The sequence below is a fragment of the Thalia democratica genome, chromosome 5 (genome assembly GCF_965202585.1).
Source record: "Thalia democratica chromosome 5, ktThaDemo2.hap1.1, whole genome shotgun sequence".
Classification (NCBI taxonomy): Eukaryota; Metazoa; Chordata; class Thaliacea; order Salpida; family Salpidae; genus Thalia; species Thalia democratica.
The window spans coordinates 48949009-48972333 of NC_139169.1; the positions used below are offsets into that span (position 1 = coordinate 48949009).

At 24.6% G+C, this 23325-nt stretch overlaps 1 protein-coding gene across 1 annotated transcript in view; it reads right to left on the bottom strand.

The window, feature by feature from the left end:
* The window catches only part of LOC145837292 (disintegrin and metalloproteinase domain-containing protein 10-like), a 32862-nt gene extending 20436 nt beyond the window's left edge, over window positions 1-12426 (bottom strand). The window contains exons 1-6 of the mRNA XM_082945098.1: window positions 12369-12426; window positions 9486-9639; window positions 8211-8332; window positions 7939-8137; window positions 2449-2530; window positions 1112-1221 (exon numbers count right to left, since the gene is read on the bottom strand). Coding sequence (XP_082801224.1) covers window positions 1112-1221; window positions 2449-2530; window positions 7939-8137; window positions 8211-8332; window positions 9486-9639; window positions 12369-12408 — 707 coding nt within the window. The 5' untranslated portion in view covers window positions 12409-12426. The remainder of the gene's footprint in view (window positions 1-1111; window positions 1222-2448; window positions 2531-7938; window positions 8138-8210; window positions 8333-9485; window positions 9640-12368) is intronic.
* Window positions 12427-23325: the final 10899 nt, after the last annotated feature.

Here is a 23325-nt window from a genome sequence, read left to right on the forward strand (position 1 = left end):
TTAAAAAAACATTTTTTCATTTGGTTATAAAGCATATTTTATTTTTTAAACTATTGAGAAAATTTGTTTTAATATTGCAAACTACATTCCCTGAAAATTTGAGGTACATGATTTTAAAAAAATGAAAGGAGATAAATTTTAAAAATTTTGATGAAATCATCTTTAATATTTTTTCTTCTGCACGTTTGACAGAGTTGCCAAAGGTTTTTTATCCAGGTTTTCTGAATTTCTTCTAGGTTTTTAAAACAACAGTTTTTTTGGTCAATTTTCAGTAATTCATAAATTTTAAGGTAATAAACTGTCTTAAATAGTATAACAACATTCAAAAAATACTGTAAAGCTACTTTGAATGTGTTTTTAAATAATATCAAATTTTATATCAAAAAAAACTTTATCCTTATAATAAATTTTTTGTATCTAATCGAAATTTTACTACTTTACATGTAAAAATAGTTTGAAATTACGGTAGTGATTTTTTTTTTTGTTCAAAAATCCATGTTTTTCCAGGTTTTATTTTCAAAATTTCTTAAATTTCAGCTGTTTCAAGGTTTTTTTTTTTGCCTAAATTGTCAAATTCAAGGTTTTTACAGAATTCCAGGTTTTTTGGCAACCCTGGTTTGAATCAGAAAAAAAACTAATTTGACTATATTTATCATAATTTAATTTTATAATCAATAAAAATACTTTATGGTTCATACTAAAAACTATCGAGTAAGTGTTAATGCTAATTTTGAAAAAGAAAAAAACTTTACCTCTTTATTACTATAAATTAAAAATAAAAAACAACTTTTACAACTAATTTATCATGCACCTGTGGCAGTACCAAGATCAGTATTAACTTTGATAGCTAAGTGTTCCGTAAATGATACGTTACAGTTTTATAATAAATAAATATCAAAAAAAAAGAGAAACTATCTAGTCTCTTGAGTATAGAAGCATACAGAAAATATTTTTTTTTAAGTGAGAATAAAAGCAATAGATCATCAAACATAACAAGATTACTTCATTTGAAATGTTTTATTTGTTTTTTAACTATCACTAACTGTGTAAATAATGGTATCTTTTTTAAATAAATTTACACCACTATTTGCTTCAAAATATCTAAACTAACTGATAGAGTACCCAGTCAGTTTGTATAAACATAAGACACGTATTTTTATCACTGCTAACAGCTCGTTTTCTTCTTTGATGAATTGCTGATGACACAGTTGCTGAAGAATCCTGTATTTTAAAATGCAAAAAAAAATCAAACAAAAATATTTCACTTATAAGATGAGTTTTCAGAAAAACTTGGCATAATTTAACTATAAACTATAAAAAATTTTTTTATTAAAATGCAAGAGTTTAAAAGAGAAAAGTAAATGAGACTGAAGTATAACAGTACTATATAACTTATTATACAGATTTTTTTAACGCAACAGAATAATTCTTTTTATTACAGCCATCAAAAACTTTAAAAAATTAGACTTTTATTAGTGACAAAACCTAGCTTTTTTTCTAGTAAAACAATTTGCTTTAATCAAAACTATTTTATATATACTCAACATTTACAAGGTGATTTTGTACATATTTTCAACATAAGTAGTACAAGTATGACCATAATATATATTATTAATGGACAAGTAGAATTAAGCAAAAAAGTGTTGAATTATTACTAAAAGTCTGATAACTTGGTTTTAGAAGGAAATTTATTAAGCTTAAAACACTTTTTGATATAAGTTTGAACTTATTTGATTAGTTGTTCTATACGGATACGAAAACATTTTTTCTTTATTCTGTTTCTAGATCGCATTCTGCTACGTGTATTATATTTTGACCATGTGTACTTAAAAAAATTTTTTAATCTAATTTTTTATCGTATTTTTTTCAAATAGTACTTAATTTATTTTCAAGTTTTTAACTGTAGCATTTAAATAATGTCGTATTTGTTTCAGTTTGTCTTGGCCTTATTTTTTAATCTATTTTTAAAATATTTTTTTACACTACAATAAAAAAACTTTACCAGTTTAACTAAAAATGTTATTTAATAAATATAAGTAAATCTGTGAAATTAGTTGTGTGAAATAAGATTCTTTAGACAGAAACAACTGCAATCTAAGCTAAATAAACTTGTTCGTATAGTTAATTCTTCTATTTTAACAACATACTAAGTAACAAAACACTTTAATAGTAAATTTTAATAATTTAGTTAGATCATGAATAAGATTTTAAATAAAATTTACGACAAACTAAAAACTATTTATTTAATTTTTTGCAACTCTTTTTCAACCGATAATGGTATTCTTAAGTACTGCTGCAAATTTTTTTTTTTGAATTTTTATTAGAAGTCTCAACTTGTTGAAACCCCTATGGTGGATAAAAAATAAACTGCCTTATTTTAAAAACTGAAGGTAAATAAGTAATTATAAAAATTACAAAGATAAATCAGATGTTTAGTTATAAACTTACTTGGCCAATAGTTTCTGCAGTAAAATTTTGATAATACTTCATTTTACTGTTAATTTCATCGTTGTCAAGACCACATGTTTGCCTGTAGTCAAAATAGTTAGGTTTATTCCAAGCTACCTTCACTATAAGCATTATTACTAAAGCTAAGTTAAATTAAAATAAACAGGTAATTAAAACTAATTAGATAAAATTTTTAACAAGCTTTTTCAATTATTAAACTTTGATAAAAATATATTACTTTTTTTATAATACAAAAAACATATGAGCAAATTAAAAGTTTAAATGAAAAGTGAAAACAAACTTTGATAAAGATTTTAAAAACTGCAAAAAAAATGATCATTTTTAATTTACTATAGTAAACTATAGTAAAAAAAATTCATATGTTAAACTACTAGATGTATAAAACAAAAAGTTATATGTAAATAGAAACTATGTTTATCTTACATAAACTCAGAAATAATTAGAACAACATCAAGATTTTAAAAACACGGCTACAGATTTATAGCATACTAGTCTTTACGTACGATACATTTTATGCTAGATTAAAGTACAGAAAAGATTGATGGATAATGTACTTACAGTCCAGAGAAAATCAACCGCCGGATTGCATTAAATTAAAACACTAAATAGAAGCCGGAGTATATAAGTAAAAATAAAATGTTTTACTTTTGTCAATATAGCTTTTACCTACTTAATGAAATACCGGCAGCGGATATTTTTTTAAATTGAGGAATACGGCCAGATACGGATCTTTTTTTTAATTTTTCATTCTAACTAGAATTTTTAATAATTCAATGTTAAACTAGACTTTTTAAAGTTTTTTTAATCATTTAAACCATAAAAAGATTGTAGGAAACTTTTTTGTCAGCGGGTCATATTTAACAAAAAAAGCCTTTTTGCATTTAAAAGTTAAGCCAATAGGTCGTACTTTGCCCTTTCTAACCTATAATTAAGCTGTAGTTAAGTGAAGTTCAATAATCATTTTCTGGTTTATTAATTTTCAGTTCAATCAACTTTGTTGTAGAGCTAGAGTGGACAACATACGGCCTACAGGTAAAATACGGCTTGCGACTATATCTTAAAGATAACAATTTTTACTAAAAAACAATGATGTGAAAAAAAAATCGAATAGTAAATTTTTAACCAAGATATAAATTTAAATGACAACAAAATGAGGTAATAATTTTAATTTTATATTGTTATAATTTGGTGCAATACAAATTAAAATTTCTGTTTCAAACAAAAAAAAATTACTCCCAGAGTTAATTAAAAAAACACAATGTTTTAAAAAACACAATGCCATTAATTAATTAACTCTAAAAAATACAATTAACATAACTAGTTCTACTAATAGAATTAACATTTTTTTTTAATACGATGCTTCTTGCTTAGTACAATAATGTAATCATGATCATCATTTATTCCAAATTTCTGATTACTTTTACTTATTTTAGAGTTCATTGTATTTGAAAATAATTATATATTAAAATAAATATTCTTAGGGATATAAACAAAAAAACAAAATATACAAATATTTATGAACTGTATTAAGATTCAAAAAACATAGTAACATAAATATGATAGCAAATCATGAATATGACTTTAGGTAAAAATTGGCTAAATTTCTGCATTTTCGAATTAATGCTAATCTGAAATAAAGTGAATTTTTAACGTGGACAAACGCTATTACAGTACATCCTCGTTAATCCGGATGGGCAAGCTTTTTTTTTTGTAATTATGGCCGGGTAAGAAAAAAACATTGTTTTTTTTTTTTTTAATTTACTTCTTTTTCATCATGCAAAGCATATAATAAGATTATCATTAAATTTTATAATAACTTAAAACATTTTAGTGTTTTTTAAGGAAACATTCAACTAAAATAGAGAAAAATTTAACCAAAAAAAATTTGGTTAACTTCCAAACAGATTTAGGTATAAGCACATTGTTGTCATTACGGGATTTAAAGTTTTGAAGTAAAAACATTGTTTTTAGCTGAATTAAATTAATCTTTTTCCGAATGAAACTGACCGGATTAGCGATGACCGGATAAGCGAGGGTACACTGTACTAATTATTCAACATTACATAAGTAAATTCTACATGGTTGAAATAAATACCAATACAGACATTTTTATAAACTAGTAATTAACTTTCCCAATAACTGATCTCTTCAAAAAGCCTATTATTAGAATTAGTAGCTCATGTAAACCAATTTAAAAATCAATAGCTTTTCAGACAATAAAAACTTTTAATACTATTAGTTTTCTTTTAAAAACATCTAAATGGCAGTATATTTGATGTCATAAACTATATTAAATGTTAAATTAACTAATATACCTGCAATGATTCATAAGTAATGTTTAGTAGGAGAATTTAATTATATCACCCTTTACCCAATAAATTTTAAACCTAGATAGCGTACAACGGTATTTATATGTATTTATAAACTTCATCAAAATAAAAAAGGAATATTAATTATGTAACATACAACTTCCAAAAATAAAAACGTCTGTATACATCTGTATGAAAAACTACTTCAACCAGATTAAAAAGCGAAACAAAAATGCACAACATTAACTAAAACATGAAAAATTTAAAACTATTTTTAAATTGTACAACTAATAAGAATCTTACAGTCATACATAAGATATAATTAGTTTTGAAATTATTTTGTTCATATTATGTTAAACTTAACAAAAATAATTTTTATATAAGTTACAGCGTCCGTTTAAAACTAGTTAAAATACTTCCTTTACATAATTAAAAAAACATAATAAACAAAGCCAAACATCATGAATAATAAAGTTATAAATAAATGATAATGAAACCAACTATTTTTATTTCATTAGCTTGTTAGAAAATACATTAATAGAGAAAACATAACATAATTTATGTACATAACAAAACGTGTACAAAATTTGCTATTGTTTATATGTTTAATAAGAGGATAAAAAAAATATTTCAGTTAGTAGTTAGTTCAATATCTTAAATAACAAAACTCTTTTATCAAAAATGTTTATTTTTGTTTGAAGATTTCTGATAATTTTAAACCCCTAAAAAATGTTAAAAATTTTGAATACAAAATACACTTTAGCTTAAGGCTTTAAATATAAATTATTTTTATATAAACAAACAATTGTCATTCTTTCTCAATTGTACAATGTACACATGTGATGAAAAAAATTCATTTGAAAAATAGATGAACATTAAAAAAACTCTACCAAACAAAAAATTATTCAGTACCACTGGAAGGATAAGTAGTAATTACTGAAAAATATAAAAAATATTAAATACTAAACTAGATACTTTTATTAAAAAATATATATTGATAGCTTTCTACACTTTTTGAATAAAAATGTCTATGTAAAGAAATTATTTTTGTAGTTAAAGTTTATTGTGGAATATTCTTAAACATTTTCCAAAAAAAAATAACATAAAATAAACCATAAACAAATTTCTTTACAGATACTTGTAAGATAAAATGCAAGTGTTTAATAACTACAGGGTTTCCACTCTTTGAGCCAAAAAATCTTCCCTGAGTGACCAAAAATTTCCCTGAGTAGCCTTAAATTTCCCTGAGTATTTTTCAAATCTTAAAAAAAAAAAATTCTCTTCTAACACAAACTATTAATACCTCATTCTCATTTTTCTTTTTTAATAATAAAAGGAAGGTTGTATGTGTATGCTTCTGCATTAAATTTATGAAAAAAACTGTTTTCAAAAACTCAATCTTAAAAGGTTTAAACCAATTAAAAAACTAAATTTTTGCACAACTTCGTGTAAACTTGTTAGTTAACTTTCTACATAAAAGAACAAAGTTTAATTTGTTTGACATTTTAATTGACAACATTTTATTATACTATAATAATAATTTCACATGAAGAACTCACTTAAATGCATACATAATAACTTCATTATGACTTGTATGTCTTTCCTAGCAACTGTTCTGAATGCAGTAAATAAAACTTAAAAGCTTAACATTATTGTAAAAAAACCTGCAAAAAGAAAGTTTAAAGAAATAGCTAAAGAAGTATCTCATATCAAAGTACAACTTAATACCTAACAACTGATACAAAATAATCTAAAATTAATTTTTTTTTTATGTCTTTTAGATGTTCATACACAATCTATTTTGAATAACTGAAAACATAATTTTGATTTTAAAACAATTTCACATTACCTAATAAAAAAATCTTAATACTGTTTTTTTAAGTATGCAATTTCTAAATCAATAGTTTTAATTTTATTTTCAAGTTTATTTGCGCTGTCCTTAGCAGCTATTCCTCTTGCTAATAATTCTTTTAATTGCTTCTAAATCAGACTGATAAATTTCAATGAATAGTTAAGAACTTTCATTTCTCTAAACTGTTTGATTTTATTTAAGTAAATATAAATTTAAAACTTAAAAAAACTACAATGTTAATACTAAGAATATTGAAGAACTAGCCGCAAGGCTAAAAAAATTCTAAATAACCACTTAAATAACAAAAATTAGTACTTTTGAACAAAATATTGAAACTGGTAACTAAACCTCATTCTAGATCTAGAAAAAAATTTCCCTGAGATTTTCAAAAACTTCCCTGAAATTACGAGAAAAAATCAAAACTTCCCTGAGTTTCCCTGAGTTAAAAGAAAAATGCCAAAATTCCCTGAGTTTCCCTGAGATTCCCTGAGTTTCCCTGAGATTTTCTACAGTTTGAAAATTCCCTGAGATTCCCTGAGTTCCCTGAGTTCCCTGAGTGTGTGGCAACCCTGTAACTAGAAAAAATGCACAGTCTTAAAAATAAAGCATCTATCAAAAAATTTGATTAATAATATACTTTAATTATAAAACTTTATCTTATGAGCACTAATGTGTACTTATATTTAGATTTTAAATTATGCATAAATCTTTTTAATTCATCAGGGTTTTGATCATTAAAGAAAAAACAAGCCTTTTTTTATAGCTTTTAAATTTACTATGCCCTGTATCAAATTAGTTAATGTTGAACAATTACTAAGAGCAACCATTACATTGGTTCGGAAATAGTATTTTTAGATGCAGACAATTGAGCAAAAAAACATAACTACTTTTTGTTTCAAGTATGTTACTTTTATGAACTTAAGATTAATCATTTTCATCTATTATTAAATCGTCAAACAAAAATAACTGTGTTTAAAAATTGTATAAGAAAATTAGCTCGGTTGTGTTGTCAACTGTAATAACTAAACGTAGTAAGACCTAACTCGGTAGTCAATACATTTGTATATATATTAAATGTATTGACATCAAAAAATATTATGATACTAACATATTACCTATTAAAATAAAAAAGTGACATCAACAACTAGATGAAGTATTTTAGTCAACCTAGAATAGCTTAAACAGATTTAAACTTTAATTCAACTAAAGAAATCAAACAGTTTATACTAAGCAAACATAATAAAAATAATTTGGCAATTTTTAATTGAGTAATGAAAAATTAAGACCAAATTTTCATTCAAATCTAACTTTTGAGGCATTATGACATCGTCATGGTGATAAATGACAGAATGTCCCTGGTATCCTTGTAGTGGTGATTGACCTTTAGTTGCACCACCATGAAACTCATAAATCTCATCAACGTAGTACGTCCCGTTTTGAGGATGAACAATTTGCCCTCTAAAAACTCCATCTATTATACTGCCATGCACATGAGATTGTTTAATTCCTGATTTTTTTTTAAATTAAGGAGTTCAACATTTATGATTTAAAGTCTACAATAACAGCAAACATCAACAAACCATGCAAGTTTCCACTGTATAAATGAGATAGATCGTGTTCTATAACATTGTCCAGCTCATCAACCAAGACAAAGTCTTCATGAAAAGCTGAAGAGTCGGGTACCAATTTTAAATGAAAGTTTCTGTACATATTTTTTATGTTAAGTTAAATGTGAAAAAAAAAACAGAGATATCATTCAAGCTTCAGCTTTTATTATAACTGTTATTATTTTGTTTTCTAGAACTTGCTTATTTATTTGAGTTTAGCTTACTTATAAAACTTTGTTAGAGTTCAAATTCCTAAATATGAAGACAAACTAACAAAATTGTAAGCTTATTAAGTGATATCTCTAGATATATTTATTAATCAAAAACTATTTAGTTATCATTTTTTCTTAGTTTTTGTTACATAAAACACTGCTCTATTTTTTTGAGTTTGAAGTATTGTTTTTTTATGAAAAACCAAACATGTGTTTTATTATATTGCAACCTGATTACTTTTTATAAAGTTCTTCTAAGCCCTTTTTATAAGAACGTTTTAAAGCAGGGGTAGAAAACTGTTTTAGTTGTTATCCAGATTTACTATTAAAAAAATGATTGTTTCTTTTAAAGACAAACTAAAATTATTTTAAGTTAGTATACATAAAAATTTTAAACCAAATTAAATTTTAAATTTGGACAAATTTAAAACTTTTAATAAAAAGTCAGAAACTTGATTAATTCGACTTCTTTAAGAACTGTACTTTTTACTTTCTAAGATGTAAAAATTTAACATTTGAATATAATTAATAATTGTTAGCATACAGTATAGATATTAAAAGATTTATTTTTACTTCAGTATAAGTATTTAAGTTTCACTAAAGGATTTAAATGAAAAACTATTCCAAGTTGCTTTAATAGAAATATTCATTATAAATTTGTTTTATTTTTTGATTATTATGATGAAAACTAACAGCTTATAATATTAAACATTTTACAAAACCTATATACAGAGTGGCAACTGGTTTTTGGCAAATTTTCTTTAGGTTTTCAAAATTCATTCCAGGTTTTTAAAAGTACTTGTTTATGGGTTGATTTTTAGTATATATATACACATTAGCAGTTGTTTTGCCAATTGTTTGTTTTCTCTTTACAAATTAAATTCATTAATTATTATTGTAACAAACCAAGTGATGTAAGCTATAAAAAAGTGTGTATAAATTTTTGATACACCATGTTTTCATAAACACAAATTCAGTTTTATTTAAAATATATTTAAAAAAAACGTTTGAGCAACTTTAAGAAAATTTAACCTACTTTTGATGTGCTGTAAACTTTAGATCAACTGGAGCTTTTGGATCTGTAAAACTACCAAGAGATCTTTTGGCTCTACGATGAGAATTGTGAAGCTTGTTTTTATTGTAGTTTAAAACTTCATAATTTTTGACTGTATTCCTAACTGATTGAGATACTGAAAGTGTATTTTTTGTTAAAATACTTTAAAAAACAAATGTAAAAGAAATAGTTTTAATAAACTCTTTTTAAAGATTTTAATGTGTATCAGGGATGTGTTTTAACTGGATTTCTGGAGCGTGTACAGCCCCTGAAAAAAGAAAAAGAAAGCTTAGATATAATATTAAAAACATGTTTAAGAAAAAACTTGACATATGTTAATAGATTTGCTGTGCTTTTTTTGTACATTTTTAAACAATGTTTACTGGATTCACAAACATTTGAAATCATCAGAGTTTCATTATTTGCTAGTGCTCAGTTTGTAATGCGGAACTATAGTTAGTTACAGTACTTTTAGAAAACAAACTTATGCAAAGTAAACCTTTATTTATTGTAATGAAAAATATTAAAATGTAAAGCAGTTGCATATTGAGATATACTAAAGCAGAATTCTGCGCACATTTAAATATAATATTTCATCAACAAAATCGGCGAAAGTCTGCAGAACAAGTCCGGACTTTCGTTTGCCGTGAGACAAGCTCAAATTTAACAAAAGGGTTGATCATGCCAATTCGATCATCAGACCACAAGTTTTGGTAGACTGAGACAAGACTGGTAGCTTTTATAATATTTCATATCAATATTATTGGATTTTCAGTTTTGATTTATGAGGTTAAGTAAAAGCTGATCAATAGTGTGCATCTGTTGCTCCAACCCTCAAGTCTCCAAATAAAAATTTTTCAGCATAGGGAATCACATAAAACAAACAACATACAAAGTATTAGCTTCATAGCTTTAACCACCGTCGCGCTTTTTACATTTTTCTAAAAACAATTTAAAACAAAAACAAAAATTGTAAGAGAGTGAGACCTTAAAATTCAACCTTCAAGTTTTTACCTGCTAATTTTTTTACATGTAGCAATCATCACAAAAATACATTCAACACATTTTAAGAAAATTTGAAGAAAGTTTCATGGAGGTATTTTTTAATTTTTTGTACTTTTTTACATTTTTTTGTTATTATTTTTTTTTCTTTCAATCAAGAAGTGTCTTTGTGAAACTTTTTCAGATAGTCTAAAAAACATTAAAATGTGTTTTTGGGATGACTTCTGCATGTACAAAAATTTGCAGCTAAAAACTTTAGGTTGATTTTTTAAGGTACAATTTATACCAAGGGATTGTTTTTAAAAAAATGTAAAAAGCGCAATGGGAAGCTAATACTTTTTGTGTTGTTTTTTTATGTTATTCCTGATGATTAAAAAATTATTATTGTGCTACTCTAATAGATTCTTTTTTGAGGAGTAACAAATGCACCCTACTGACCAATGACCATGTCACTTGAACTACTCGACCACAACATTTTGAAAACTATCTAAAATTGTGTATAACTAAAAACTTTTGATGTTTATATTTCAAAGAATCTAAATTCTAAACTTTATATTTAAGTTTAAATGCTGAAATTGTTCTTTTAATGACTATCCAAATTTTATAAATTGAGCTAAATTTTTTAACTAAATAATTTAATTAACATAACATATTTAAATGTAAAAGAATTAAAATTGCCATTTTAAAGAAAGATTTTTAAGGACACTTTATTAATAACATCTATAAAATATCAAAATGTAAAGACACAGAGGTGTATATTTAATTATTTACAATTTGATCTTATTTTGTAGAATTTTACCTAAACTACAAGTTGCTTTATATGAATTTTTAATATTCAAAGTTTCTTTTGAGTAAGAGCTGCTGAAATCGGTGAACAATAAGTTACTTATGGAAGGAAAAAACTTAAGAGGTGAATAAATAAGTCACAAAAAATCTACCTTCTTCTGTTTTTTTAAAATAAGTTCATCAAAATTTTTGAAATGTTCCTTGCAATATTTAGAAAAGTATCTAGTATGGATTTTTTTAAAGTTTAAAAATCAAACTTTTCTGATCTTATTTTGATCTTAATTAAAAAATCACGTCAATAATTTTACAATTCCTTATGAGAGATTTTTTTAAAGATTTTTAGAGAAACTTGTTTTGTGAGAGAATCTTTTCAATATTTATAAAATTCTGGGAAATTTAAAGAAATTATCTCAAACATAGAAGAAAATAGATTTTTTGTAATCTTTATTTTTAAAACGTTTTAATTTTCACCATTTATAACAAACCTATTGTTTTCCGACTTAAAGCAGTTATATCTAAAAAAATAGTTTGAATATTTAAAATTTGTAACAAGTTACTTGTAGCTTAGTAAAAACGTTTTTAAGTAAAATCTAGTTGTAAAAGTCACTCTCCTATGGCCTTAACATATTATCTATAACTATTTATCAATTTAAATTATCATTTGCTTATTAAATGGTTAACTTTTTACAAAAAAAGTAAGTTATTATAATGTCTGTATAACTTAACGAAATATTTTATTTTTCAAACATTGTATTTAAGGAAAAACTTCTGAAAACTTCTAGATAAAGGGCTACTCCAACACAATAGTAGCCACCTACTTCATTATTTAAAGTTTTTATTTAAAATATTTTTATAAAACACTCCAACATTGAAGAGAAAAATTGTGCTACCCAACATTTCTAATTTAATTTCTCTAATAAATAATTTAAAACCTTATCTGACTCTTTTGACCAATAAGCAACAATATGTATAACTGAAAAGAAAAGTACTAACTAAATAAAAATATTAATTACAAACAGTTGTAAATAAAACTACTAAACAAAATATACTCCAACTATAAAAAACAATAAAACTTACTTGATATTAAACATATTAAAAGTAGAATGTATGGCTTCATATTGTAAGTTATGTGTTGAAATCTAAAATTTTATAACTTTTTGAACCAAAATAATAGTTAGACAATTTATTTTTACTTATTTTAGATTTCTATAAATTTCATCTTAAAATTACATTAAATTAAACTATTTCGCAAAATTTTTTAAACTAAAAACTTGACTATACAAATAAAAAAAACTTCTGAACTTATTGCAAGTTTTTAAAAAAACTAGTTTTTTAGATCATTTTTAGTAAAAAATCTAATTTAGAAAAAAAACTAGTAAAACAACATTTTAAAGTACTGTGAAGTTACTTTACTTTTTATAACAAATAAAATTTTAAATAATACAAAAAAGAATTATCTTATAATAGATCTTTTGTTTTTAATTGAAATTTCATTATTTTACATCTAAAAAACAGTTAAAATTTCCATCTTTTTTAGTGATTCTGTTTTAAATTCCAGGCTTTGAAGCTCTTTTTTGTCTAAATTGTCAAACTACAGCTTTTTTTTTAGGATTCCATTTTAATTTTTCAAATAAATTTTAATAAAGTGCCCAATCCATGAATGTGATTACCAGACGCCAGATCTACTTTGTCATGTAGTGCAAAAAAACAACCTGATTGACTAAAAACTAGGCTTAGTTACACTAAGCTAGCCTGGTTTAGAAGAAAATAAAAAAATTATAAGGGCATAGGGGTGGGAGAGGATAAATCACACTTTTCACAAGTTGAACTTATTTTGTTTAGTTTTAACTAAGCTACAAGTTGATTTTCACAAATTTTTTAAATTAAAAATAATTTTTGAGATATAGCCAGTTAAATTCAAAAAGTACAATAGGTTCCTTATGGAAGTCGCAAATTATAACAGCCAATAATTTGAAATCACTAAAAATCTTCTCATACGTTTTTTGATATAACTACCTCAAAATTTCAGGTAATGTTCCTTGAGTATTCAGAAAATTCTGTTGTGGCAAATTTAAAAAATTAAAAATTAAAGTTTTATGACAAAAAAAAAAGTTTTTTTTTGATTATTTTATATAAAATTTTTACTTTTTTTTTTTCTGATAGATTTTTTTTAATATTGCAAGGAATATTTCCTGAAAGTTAGAGGTAGTTATCTCAAAAAATGTAGAGGAAGATATATTTTTAGTGAAATTGTCTTTTTTTGTCTTTTTAGTTTGGTCCCTGCATAAGGAACCTATTGTAGTCACTGAATTTGACTGGCTATATCTCAAAAATTATTTTTAATTTTAAAAATCTGTAAAAGCCAGCTCGTAGCTTAGTTAAAACTAAACATAATAAGATCAACTTGTGAAAAATGTGATTTATCCTCCCCCACCCCTATGCCCTTATAATTTTTTTATTTTCTTCTAAACCAGGCTAGCTTAGTGTAACTAAGCCTAGTTTTTAGTCAATCAGGTTGTTTTTTTGCTTTACACAACAAAGTAGATCTGGCGTCTGGTAATCACATTCATAGATTGGGCATTTTATTAAAATTCATTTGAAAAAAGTAGTTGTGAATAGTAATGTGAATTGAAGATATTGAAAAAACTGCAGAGCTAACAATAAGCTATTTATTTATCTTTTAAATATATTAAGAGTAATATCTGTTTAAATGACTTCAACTAAAACCTAAATTAGATAATTTAGTTGATTTAGAATGTGTTTGCAGGGTGATTCAAAATGACTTTGAACCCCTAAATGTGGATTATACTTGTTGTGACAATTTTGAGAGATGGTTACATGCACAATTTTCTGATTTCAATGATTATGAGTTTAATTTTTATAGATCTCATAAAGATCATTTTTATTGTAAAGACTGTGTGAGTGAGTATGAATTAGAGGTCATAGGGGGGATAAAACACTTTTTTTTTACAAAAATTAACTTTGATTTTTTTAAGGAAGCTCTAAGTACAAACTACAAGCCAGTTTTTATAGAATTCAAAAAAATCATTTAACTTTTGAGAAATTTAATTTTTTGTAAAAAGTTTCCGATACAAACATATGGACCAAAAATTTTTTGGGTCAATTTTCTTGGAAATTTTAAAAATCACTAACAAATGTCTTCAATTTTTCAGGAAATGTTCCTTATATTAAAAGAAAAAAATGTTACTTAGGAATTTTATTACTTGAAAAAAATTTAAAAAAATGACAAAAATTTTTTTTTAATGTTTTTTTTAGATTTTAAACCAATGTTTTTTTGTTACTATATAAAGATTAGACTGCGAAATTTTGAAGAAGTTTGCTTGAAAAATCTCGGAGATAGATTTAAAATAAAGTAGTCTTTTTTGCTGTTTTATTGTCCAGTCCCATAGGGAACCTATTATGCGGCCCAACTTTGACCTGAGATGAGTGCTTGTATTATAATGGTTGATTTATATGGATGCATCATAAATGTTTCACTTCATGTTACAAGAGTTTAGTTAAAATGAGTGAATTTGGTTTACCTTTTTTTGTAAAAATTGTGAAATAAAAAAACTGTATGTTAAAAATGTAAATTGCCTTGTAAAAATTTTAAAAATCATTTAAATTGTTTTTATATTCTAAAAGATGTCATTTTGAGTGTGCTACTGAAAAAACTGTAAAACTTTGTGAATATAAAAAAATTATTTGTAAATTTTATTGTTATGACTGTGAAAATTCTATTCTTTCTTGTCAGATGTAAATAATTTTGATGATGATTATTTTTCTAGACTTAATAAATATGTTTCTTCTAAAAGAAAAGATGAGTTTTACTTGGATTTAACTGATGTAAAACTCGGTTATATAAAATGCATTAAATTTTTATATATGAACATAAGTTTATATGCAAATGAGTATAAAATTGAAGAACTTTTGAATTTAGTTGAGGGTTTGCCTGATGTAATTTGTGTATGTGAAACTTGGCTGACTAGTATGAGAACTTTTATTGGTAAATTGGAGGGTTATGAGTTTGTGAACAGCACTTCTAACATTAATCAATCTGGAGGTGTTGCTTTCTTTGTGAAATTTGTCTTGACTGAGGCTGTAGAAGATATGTCTTTAATCCAGTGTGATGTGTATGATTTGTGGATTAATGTTAAGCGCATAAGGGGAGTAAATCACTTTTATCAAAATTTGATCTTATTTTATATAGTTTTTACTAAGCTACAAGATGCTTTTTACAGATTTTGAAAATTCAAAATAACTTTTGAGATACAGGCGCTCAAAGTCGAAGGAAACAATATGTTCCTTATGGGATGCGCAAACTAAAACGGCAAAAATAGACTATTTCACTAAAAATCTATCTTCTCCTATGTTTTTTGAGATAATTAACTCAAACTTTCAGGAAGTGTTCCTTGATATATTCTTCCTGAAAGAATTTTCTAAATATTGCAAGGAACATTTCCTGAAAATTTGAGGTAATTATCTCAAAAAACGTAGGAGATAGATTTTTAGTGATTTCTAGTTATTTGTTGCTTTAGTTTGTGCCTCCCATAAGATTTCTATTGTTACCTCAGACTTTGACCAGCTTATATTAAAAATTGTTTTGAACTTTTAAAATCTGTAAAAAGCATCTGGTAGCTTAGTATGAACTATATAAATCAAGATCAAATTTCAAAAAAAAAGTACTTATTTCAAACAAATAGTTAAGTATAATAAAGGTAACAGCAAAAAACTATGGAAAATCGTAAATAATATTTTTAAATAATTCATAAGTAATACTCTATAATATTTAAAATAATATTATAGAAATAAAAGTAGAATAACTTCAATTAATAAGTTGAAGAGTAAACAGTCATTTACAAACTTAGTTTTAGAAACATTTCATTAAGACTTAATATGTTTTTTTTTAATGAATGTTATTGTTTGAAGTTAGAACTTTCTCTTTTTGGTTATTTGATAGATAGGGCCCAACATCACTTTCTAAGTGCTAAAAAACTACTGCAGTGTTGAATAAATCCAGATTAAAGATATGTTGATAGATAAGTAGCATATTTTATTAAACAGTAAGTATAAATATTTTAATTGTTATGCATGATAAAGTCCATGATAATATGACTATTTATTAGAGTAATGTCTTTGTTTCATGTAAGCTCATTTACAGGGTATATTTAATTAGCCGAAATTATTCAAACATTATCTATCCAATAAGGCTTATTTTTATAGTAAAGAGAAAATATTTATTGATAGTTAGTTAGTTTAGCTCTAACTAGCAGTTGAAAATTGATAAAAATTGTATCGAATAAGCGAGGCTAACTCTATAAATTATAAAAACCATATTAAATAGCGAATAAACGTAATAAAAAAATTGCATTTTATTTTAGACGGTAGTAAAAATAATGTTTTATCTGCGTTTTTATTTACGTCTTTAAAATTTCGTAAACGGATATAAGTTATCTATATAAAGTAGACAACGTTTTAAAAGCATTGGCATTCGGTAGTCAGGTAATAAGTGTGAGACTCACCTCACAGCTCACACTTTGAGCTTAGCAAGTTGAAATAATTTAAAAAATTTATTTATAAAAAAAAATCCGTTTGTTGTTAAGGTTTAGGTATGTGTTTATTAGTATTTGAAGTTCGAACTGTATTTTTGTGTTCATTAATTGTTAATAGTTATGTTTTAGTTTTGTAGTGATCATTTATCTTCGTGTTTTTGACTTGTAAATAAAGTCAAGTTTCTTTCGCTTTTTACAATTATCTAGGTGTTATTATATTCTTATATATTCTATTACCCACAGCACCCATATGTTGAGACCAAGAGTGGCCTGAACTTTAGAAATCTTCTGATTAGAAATCAGATTTTAAAAAGCGCAGCGAGAAATAAAAAAGATCTAGTTCATTTACTAAACGATTTTTAACGATGTATATATCTTGAATCTTGATAATATAATTTAAAATATATTTTATTTTGCGTCAATCGATTATAATTATGATGAGAAAATTTATGTGAACAATATTTTAGTTTGAAACAGCAAGTTTACAATTAAGTTACAAGAGCGTTGTAGTGGTCTATTGATTTACTAAAAGTTAGGTCTTTTATTAGGATTTTTTTGCTAAGAATAAGAAGTGCTTAATTTTATTTGTGTGGTTATTTCTAATTATAGATTTATACGTCTGTGTTTATTTAGTGCTAACTGCACAATATATGCTGCAATTAACATAAATCGCCAGGGGCGCAGTATTTTCATCTTAAATGGGAGACAGATTACCTTATTAAAATGCTACCTACAATTATTGTATAATTATTACATTACTTACTAAAATTTCTTAAAAACAATAAAAAACTGTCTCGGAGTTCTTTGATCTTAACAAATAAAAAAAATGTATTTTATTATTTTTAACTACAAAGTCTAAAGAAGTCTAATGTTTTGATTATAACAGCAATGTTTTTTAATACAAACATTCAATAATTTATCACTCTTTTCTAAAACAAAAGTTACTTTTTTCATAAGTAATATTTTTAATATTTTTATATAAACTTGCTTTACTAACAAATTAGTAAATCAATGGTTTTAAGTGTAATTTAAATATTTACATACTTATACACATACTATCAATAGTTTTTATAAAATCTTAGACAACATACTTTAAATTTATAGGTTTTCATGTAAAATTAATAATAACTCAGTTACTTAGTTACTTAACTTGTTTTGTTTATTTTGTGTTAAAGTGGACTAGGCTAATTAGTTTATTGATCATATAGTTTTTGTCCATTAGTAAATATGTATAGATAAAAAATAGTAGTAAAAAGCCTTTTTCTTAGTAAATTTAAACAATTAATTATTTTTTATCGTTTTTGCAATATCTACTTCAAACTTTATTCAAATAGTTTCATAGTTTAAAAAAAACTCTAAATTGTTTTATATCTTTTCAAAAATAATAAATAAAAAGTAATTTATACAATAACTACTAACATTTACCTAAAAGTTTTGCACTAATACCGAAATTCAAATTCTTTTATGTCTATTTAGTAAAAAAATTACTTAATAAAAAATATTTCAACTATGATGTTTAAAGTTAAGAAAAATTATGTGTGGTTCACGTAATAACTTTTATTATGATTAATTAAGTAAAATTTATGTTTATTTTAAAAAAGTCCTTATAAACTCAAAACTACATTTTTAATATACGTTATTAACTGATTAACTTTACATGAAATTATTAACATTAAAAATCCAATAAAAAAAAATTGTAAAAAATTTTAAAATATTTAAGAGCTAAGTATTCATTACATTAATATGATTATTAGTTAATTCATTAATTATGGTAATAACTAGTTAAATAAATGAATATAAATACATTTACCGGGCAAAATATAGAGTTTTTTTTATTTGTTGTTGGTAAACTGTTTCGGTTTTTTAAATATATTAAAGGTTTTTTTTTTAGTTAATAAAACTTTTTAAATCTATACTACTTAATTCCAGGGTCGTCCGTGAGGTGGAACGTTAGAGATCTAGCTTAAACTAAATAAATGAAAAATTAAAAATTTTATTTGTTTTATTTTAGAGTTTAAGCCTTAAAAACCGCTGCTTTAAATGGCCTCTGCTTCAGCTGTACAATCCCAAAGCTTGGGAACTGAGCTTTAAAATAATATAAAAAATATATATGTAGTTGCTTAAAAAGTAAGAAAGTTATGTCATCATGAAGTTGTACAAAAAATAAAGCTAAATGTGTAAATGAACGTCGTTAACTTTACTGCTAAATTAGCTTATTTCAAATTTTAATGTTAGATGTTCAAAATGTTGGTAAAATTAGAGCTGCAAGCTCAATCTGTGTTAGCTGCGTCTTTAATGTTTACAAGTTGTCAATACAAAAAATATTGAAAAGTTGAATTCTGGAGCTGCATGAACTTTCAGCACCATGTGAGTTAAATTGTTGTTGAAAACTTACTACAACGCGATAACAATCAGTAAATTTAGTTGTTAGGAAAAAGTGATGATATACAATGGTATGAGATATGTGTTTTTTATTTATAAATTTTCTTTAACTGTTCAAAATATAGATTTAATCGTTTGCTAATAAAATATTCTAGAGAAACAAGTTCACTGGAATATAAATAAAAACAAATAGTACAGTAATCTTCTTTATTGTACCAACATATGTTTTTGTGTGTTAACGAATCAACACACTTCAACTGGGTTCTGTAAAAAATAGTTACTGTAATGTAAGGATAAAAGCATAGAATAAAGTATGTGTATACATGTTTTCATTAAAATTAAAATAAAATAGTTTCTACAGATTTTAACAGGTTAATAGTTAATAATAGGTAAAATACTTAGTATGAAACTATTATAAAACTATATAATATTTGTAATTATTAAATCTAAATTAAGTGAAGTAACCTAAAATACACAACGAAACAACAAATCATAATATAAACAAACCATTTACTTTATTGGAAAGAAAAACTGATTCAAATTTATTTTATCGTTGTAAATGATTGAACAAAATACATCCAATAATTACGTCACAATATATATGAAGATTAAGGTAGCTATTTAATTTGTATTATAAAGTTAGTTAATTTAGTCTTTATGTTCGGGAAAGCAGTAAAGCACTATAATATGAAAAGTAGTATGTAATCTATTTTGAATAAAAATGAAACATCAGCCATTAATTAGTGAATCAATAAAATTTAACGACAGTAAAGACAATAAAAGTCACAGGAACTTGATATAACGTGTGTTTTATATATTAAATGGGTGTAACGATTATATCTATAATTTTAACAAAATCAAAGTTAGATACAATTAGGAAGCAGGTTTAGTTTAAATTTAATAATTAAATTTTAAAATTTAAGTAAACAAAGCACAAAAAAGTTGTTATTAAGCTTACAAAGCACTGACCGATAATTAAGGTACAGCGACATACATAAAATCACAATGCCTTGAATTACATATGTATTTTATTTATACATATATTGTACATATATATTGTAATTATTGGATGTATTTTGTTATTCCCTGTCTTTACTATTCACAATAACCGTTTTGAATAGTGAGTTTTGATATATGTGAAATATAAAAACCGATGGTTAGAATCCGTCCCTCTTAAAGTGCAAACTATTTTATTCAAGAGCACAATGCTTTATTGAAAACGTTGCAAACAACATAAGTCGTCAGAAGGCACAATATTTTAGTTCAAAGTTGCAACTTATTAAGTCGCCAAGAAAAGCGCAATTGTTACTTTTTTAAGCATAGAAACGTTAGCTGAGAATCGCGCAAATATTTATAAAGCAGAAAAATATTTATTCCCGATTAAAATGCTTCGTACTTGTTGATGAAAACAAAATGTTCAATTTGTTTACTACTTCTACTTGATTGTTTTGATATACTGAATGATTTTTTTAAAGGATACATATGTAGTTGTAGTAATACGTTGTACGATATTCAGATTATTTAAAATTGAATTTAGCTTAAGTTTAAAGACAATTGTTCAAAGAAAGTTTCAAGTTTTTTTATTACTCGTAAAATTTCATAAATATAAAACACATTTTTTTATTTCTCGTTTTAAATTAAAGTATAAAATTGTGTTAGATTTTTTCTTTTGTAAAAACCAAATCCCCTTGTAGTCGCTCGTTAAAGAATTTGCTGCATTTTTATCTTTGTGAACGTTCTCAAATGTAATTTTTTTATTGCTTAAGTACACCCAACACCACCTTCTACATTATATAAATGTAATTTTTGTTTAAAACGATAATGGAATGTAGAGGATATGAAGATTTCGTGCTTTAATTGAACTGTAACGTCACAATCAAGAAACTCCTGTCTACTTTATTTTTTTCAATACTAATTAATGTGATTGTTTGCTGAACCTATAAAGTACAAAACCAGATATAAGAAGAGAAGCCGGAAGTACTATTTGCAATTAAAAGTTGTTTTCCATTCCAACTAAAATTTACCAGTTTTTAGCAACACGTTCCTGCCACCCAAAAAAAAGCAGCCGAAATAGAAGAAGGAAGAGAAAAAACCGAAAAGAAGGACTATGAACAATTCAATGATTTAATCATTTATACTTAATTTTTATGTTAAGTTGTGTCTTAATTTGTTGTAAAGTTTTAAAAATATAAGTAAAAAGAAACTTTTGATTCTTAAAATTTTGATGTATACGCTATACGACTTTTTTTTAAAAGAAGTTTATTGCAAAAGTTAAAAAGTGAACAGTATCTTACATTTATATATTATTTAGTTTTTATAAAAAGTTCTGTTGTTAAACACTAAAATTACAATTTAAAAAAGTAAAAAATTAACTAAAAAATGTTTTTATTTTTTAATAACAAGCGTACCAAAAAAAAGTAAAAATAAAAAAAAAATAATAATGTAGCAAATAAGCGACGTTAATTCTATAAATTGAAAATATAGAAAAAAATAGCGGAAATGTGTAATTTTCTTAGACGCTAGTAAAAGTTGTTTGTTTTGTCTACGTTTTTATTTGCGTCTTAAAAGTTTAGTGAACGGATATAAGTTATTGTCAAAATAATAAATAAGCTTGTCCGTAAAAAAATTGAATTTTTTTTTCTAGAAAATAGACAAAATAGACAACGTTTTGAAATAATTAGTATTCGGCAGTGATGTATTATGTGTGAGCTTAACAGTTTGAAATAAATTGGAACGTTTACTTATAAGATGTAGTCCATTTGTTCCTAAGGTTTAAGTATGTGTTTGTTAGTTATCAAACTGCATATTTGTGTTCATTCATTGTTAGTAATTTTGTGTTTTTAACTTGTAAGTTTAGTATAACCTTAATTCGACTTTATACTAATCTACATGTGTCTAAATATACACTTTATATCCCTATTATCGTTACGATGCTCAAAAAAACTGAGAAATGTTACAAAAGTATACAAAAAAAAAAAAGTTCAACAAATTTCTAAAAACAAACTTAAAACTTAGTTTTTAAGAAAAAATAGTTTATATATAAAAATCCTTAAAATAAGTTTGAATATATCAATAACTGTAAAAAAAAGCTCTACAACAACTAGCGAAAGATAAATATAAGTCTTTATGCTGTAAGTTACAGCCTGTAACAAACATAAACCTACAAGTTTTCTAAAAATCATGTCATTTTGTTATGTTTAGTACTTTTAGAACGTTGATTTCTTTATCGGGTTTAAAACCATGTAACTATAATTTTTTACAAACCTTTAAAAATATTTTTTAAAGTTTGTGGATGCCGTAAATCTAGCAGTAGTTGAAAGAAACTGTATTTTTTAATCATATATCGTCAACAGTCAACAGTTAACGAATAAAAAAAGTAAGAAATTTTGATGCAAATACCTTAAATGAAGCTTAAATTGTAAAAACTATACTAAAAAATATTTAGATAGAATATCTTAAAGCATCAAAATAGTTTAGTCTGACGAGTATGCTGTATATAATTTATATACATGTTGTTTTTTTTTTGTGACCAAAAATGGTGAATTAAGACAGACAGTCGTGCATTAAGTCCTAGGACCAAATATTTTGAGCGCTTTTTTGTTAATAAAAAGACTAGTAGAAATGTAAAAAGTAATACTTTTTAATTTCCACATATAGAAGCAAAAGTAGTTTGTTTAACTCTTTTTGAGGTTAAAACTTGTTTTTACCGGTATTTATTTACTAATTTTCATGTTATTTGCTATTTACTTTTTCAACTAAATTAATAATCATGATTCACGATATTAAGCTCAAAAAGCTTAAGTAGTTTAATAAGCTTTATTTTTGTAGTAAATCTAATGATACGTTAACATTTGTGTTTGATTCGAACTATTAATAGCTACATTAGGCTTATAAATAGTATCAATACTGTTTATAAATCTAAAATCAGTTTTGTAATTGCTCTTTTTTTTTTTATAGACGATACAAAATCTTACTTTCTTACTTGAGATTTGCAATGCCACTATCATGTGTTTATGTTTTACGCTTACGATTGTTCTTCGAGATTTATTTAGTAGATTAAAAATACTTTTGTTAACAATTGTTATTTTGAGAATTTTCGT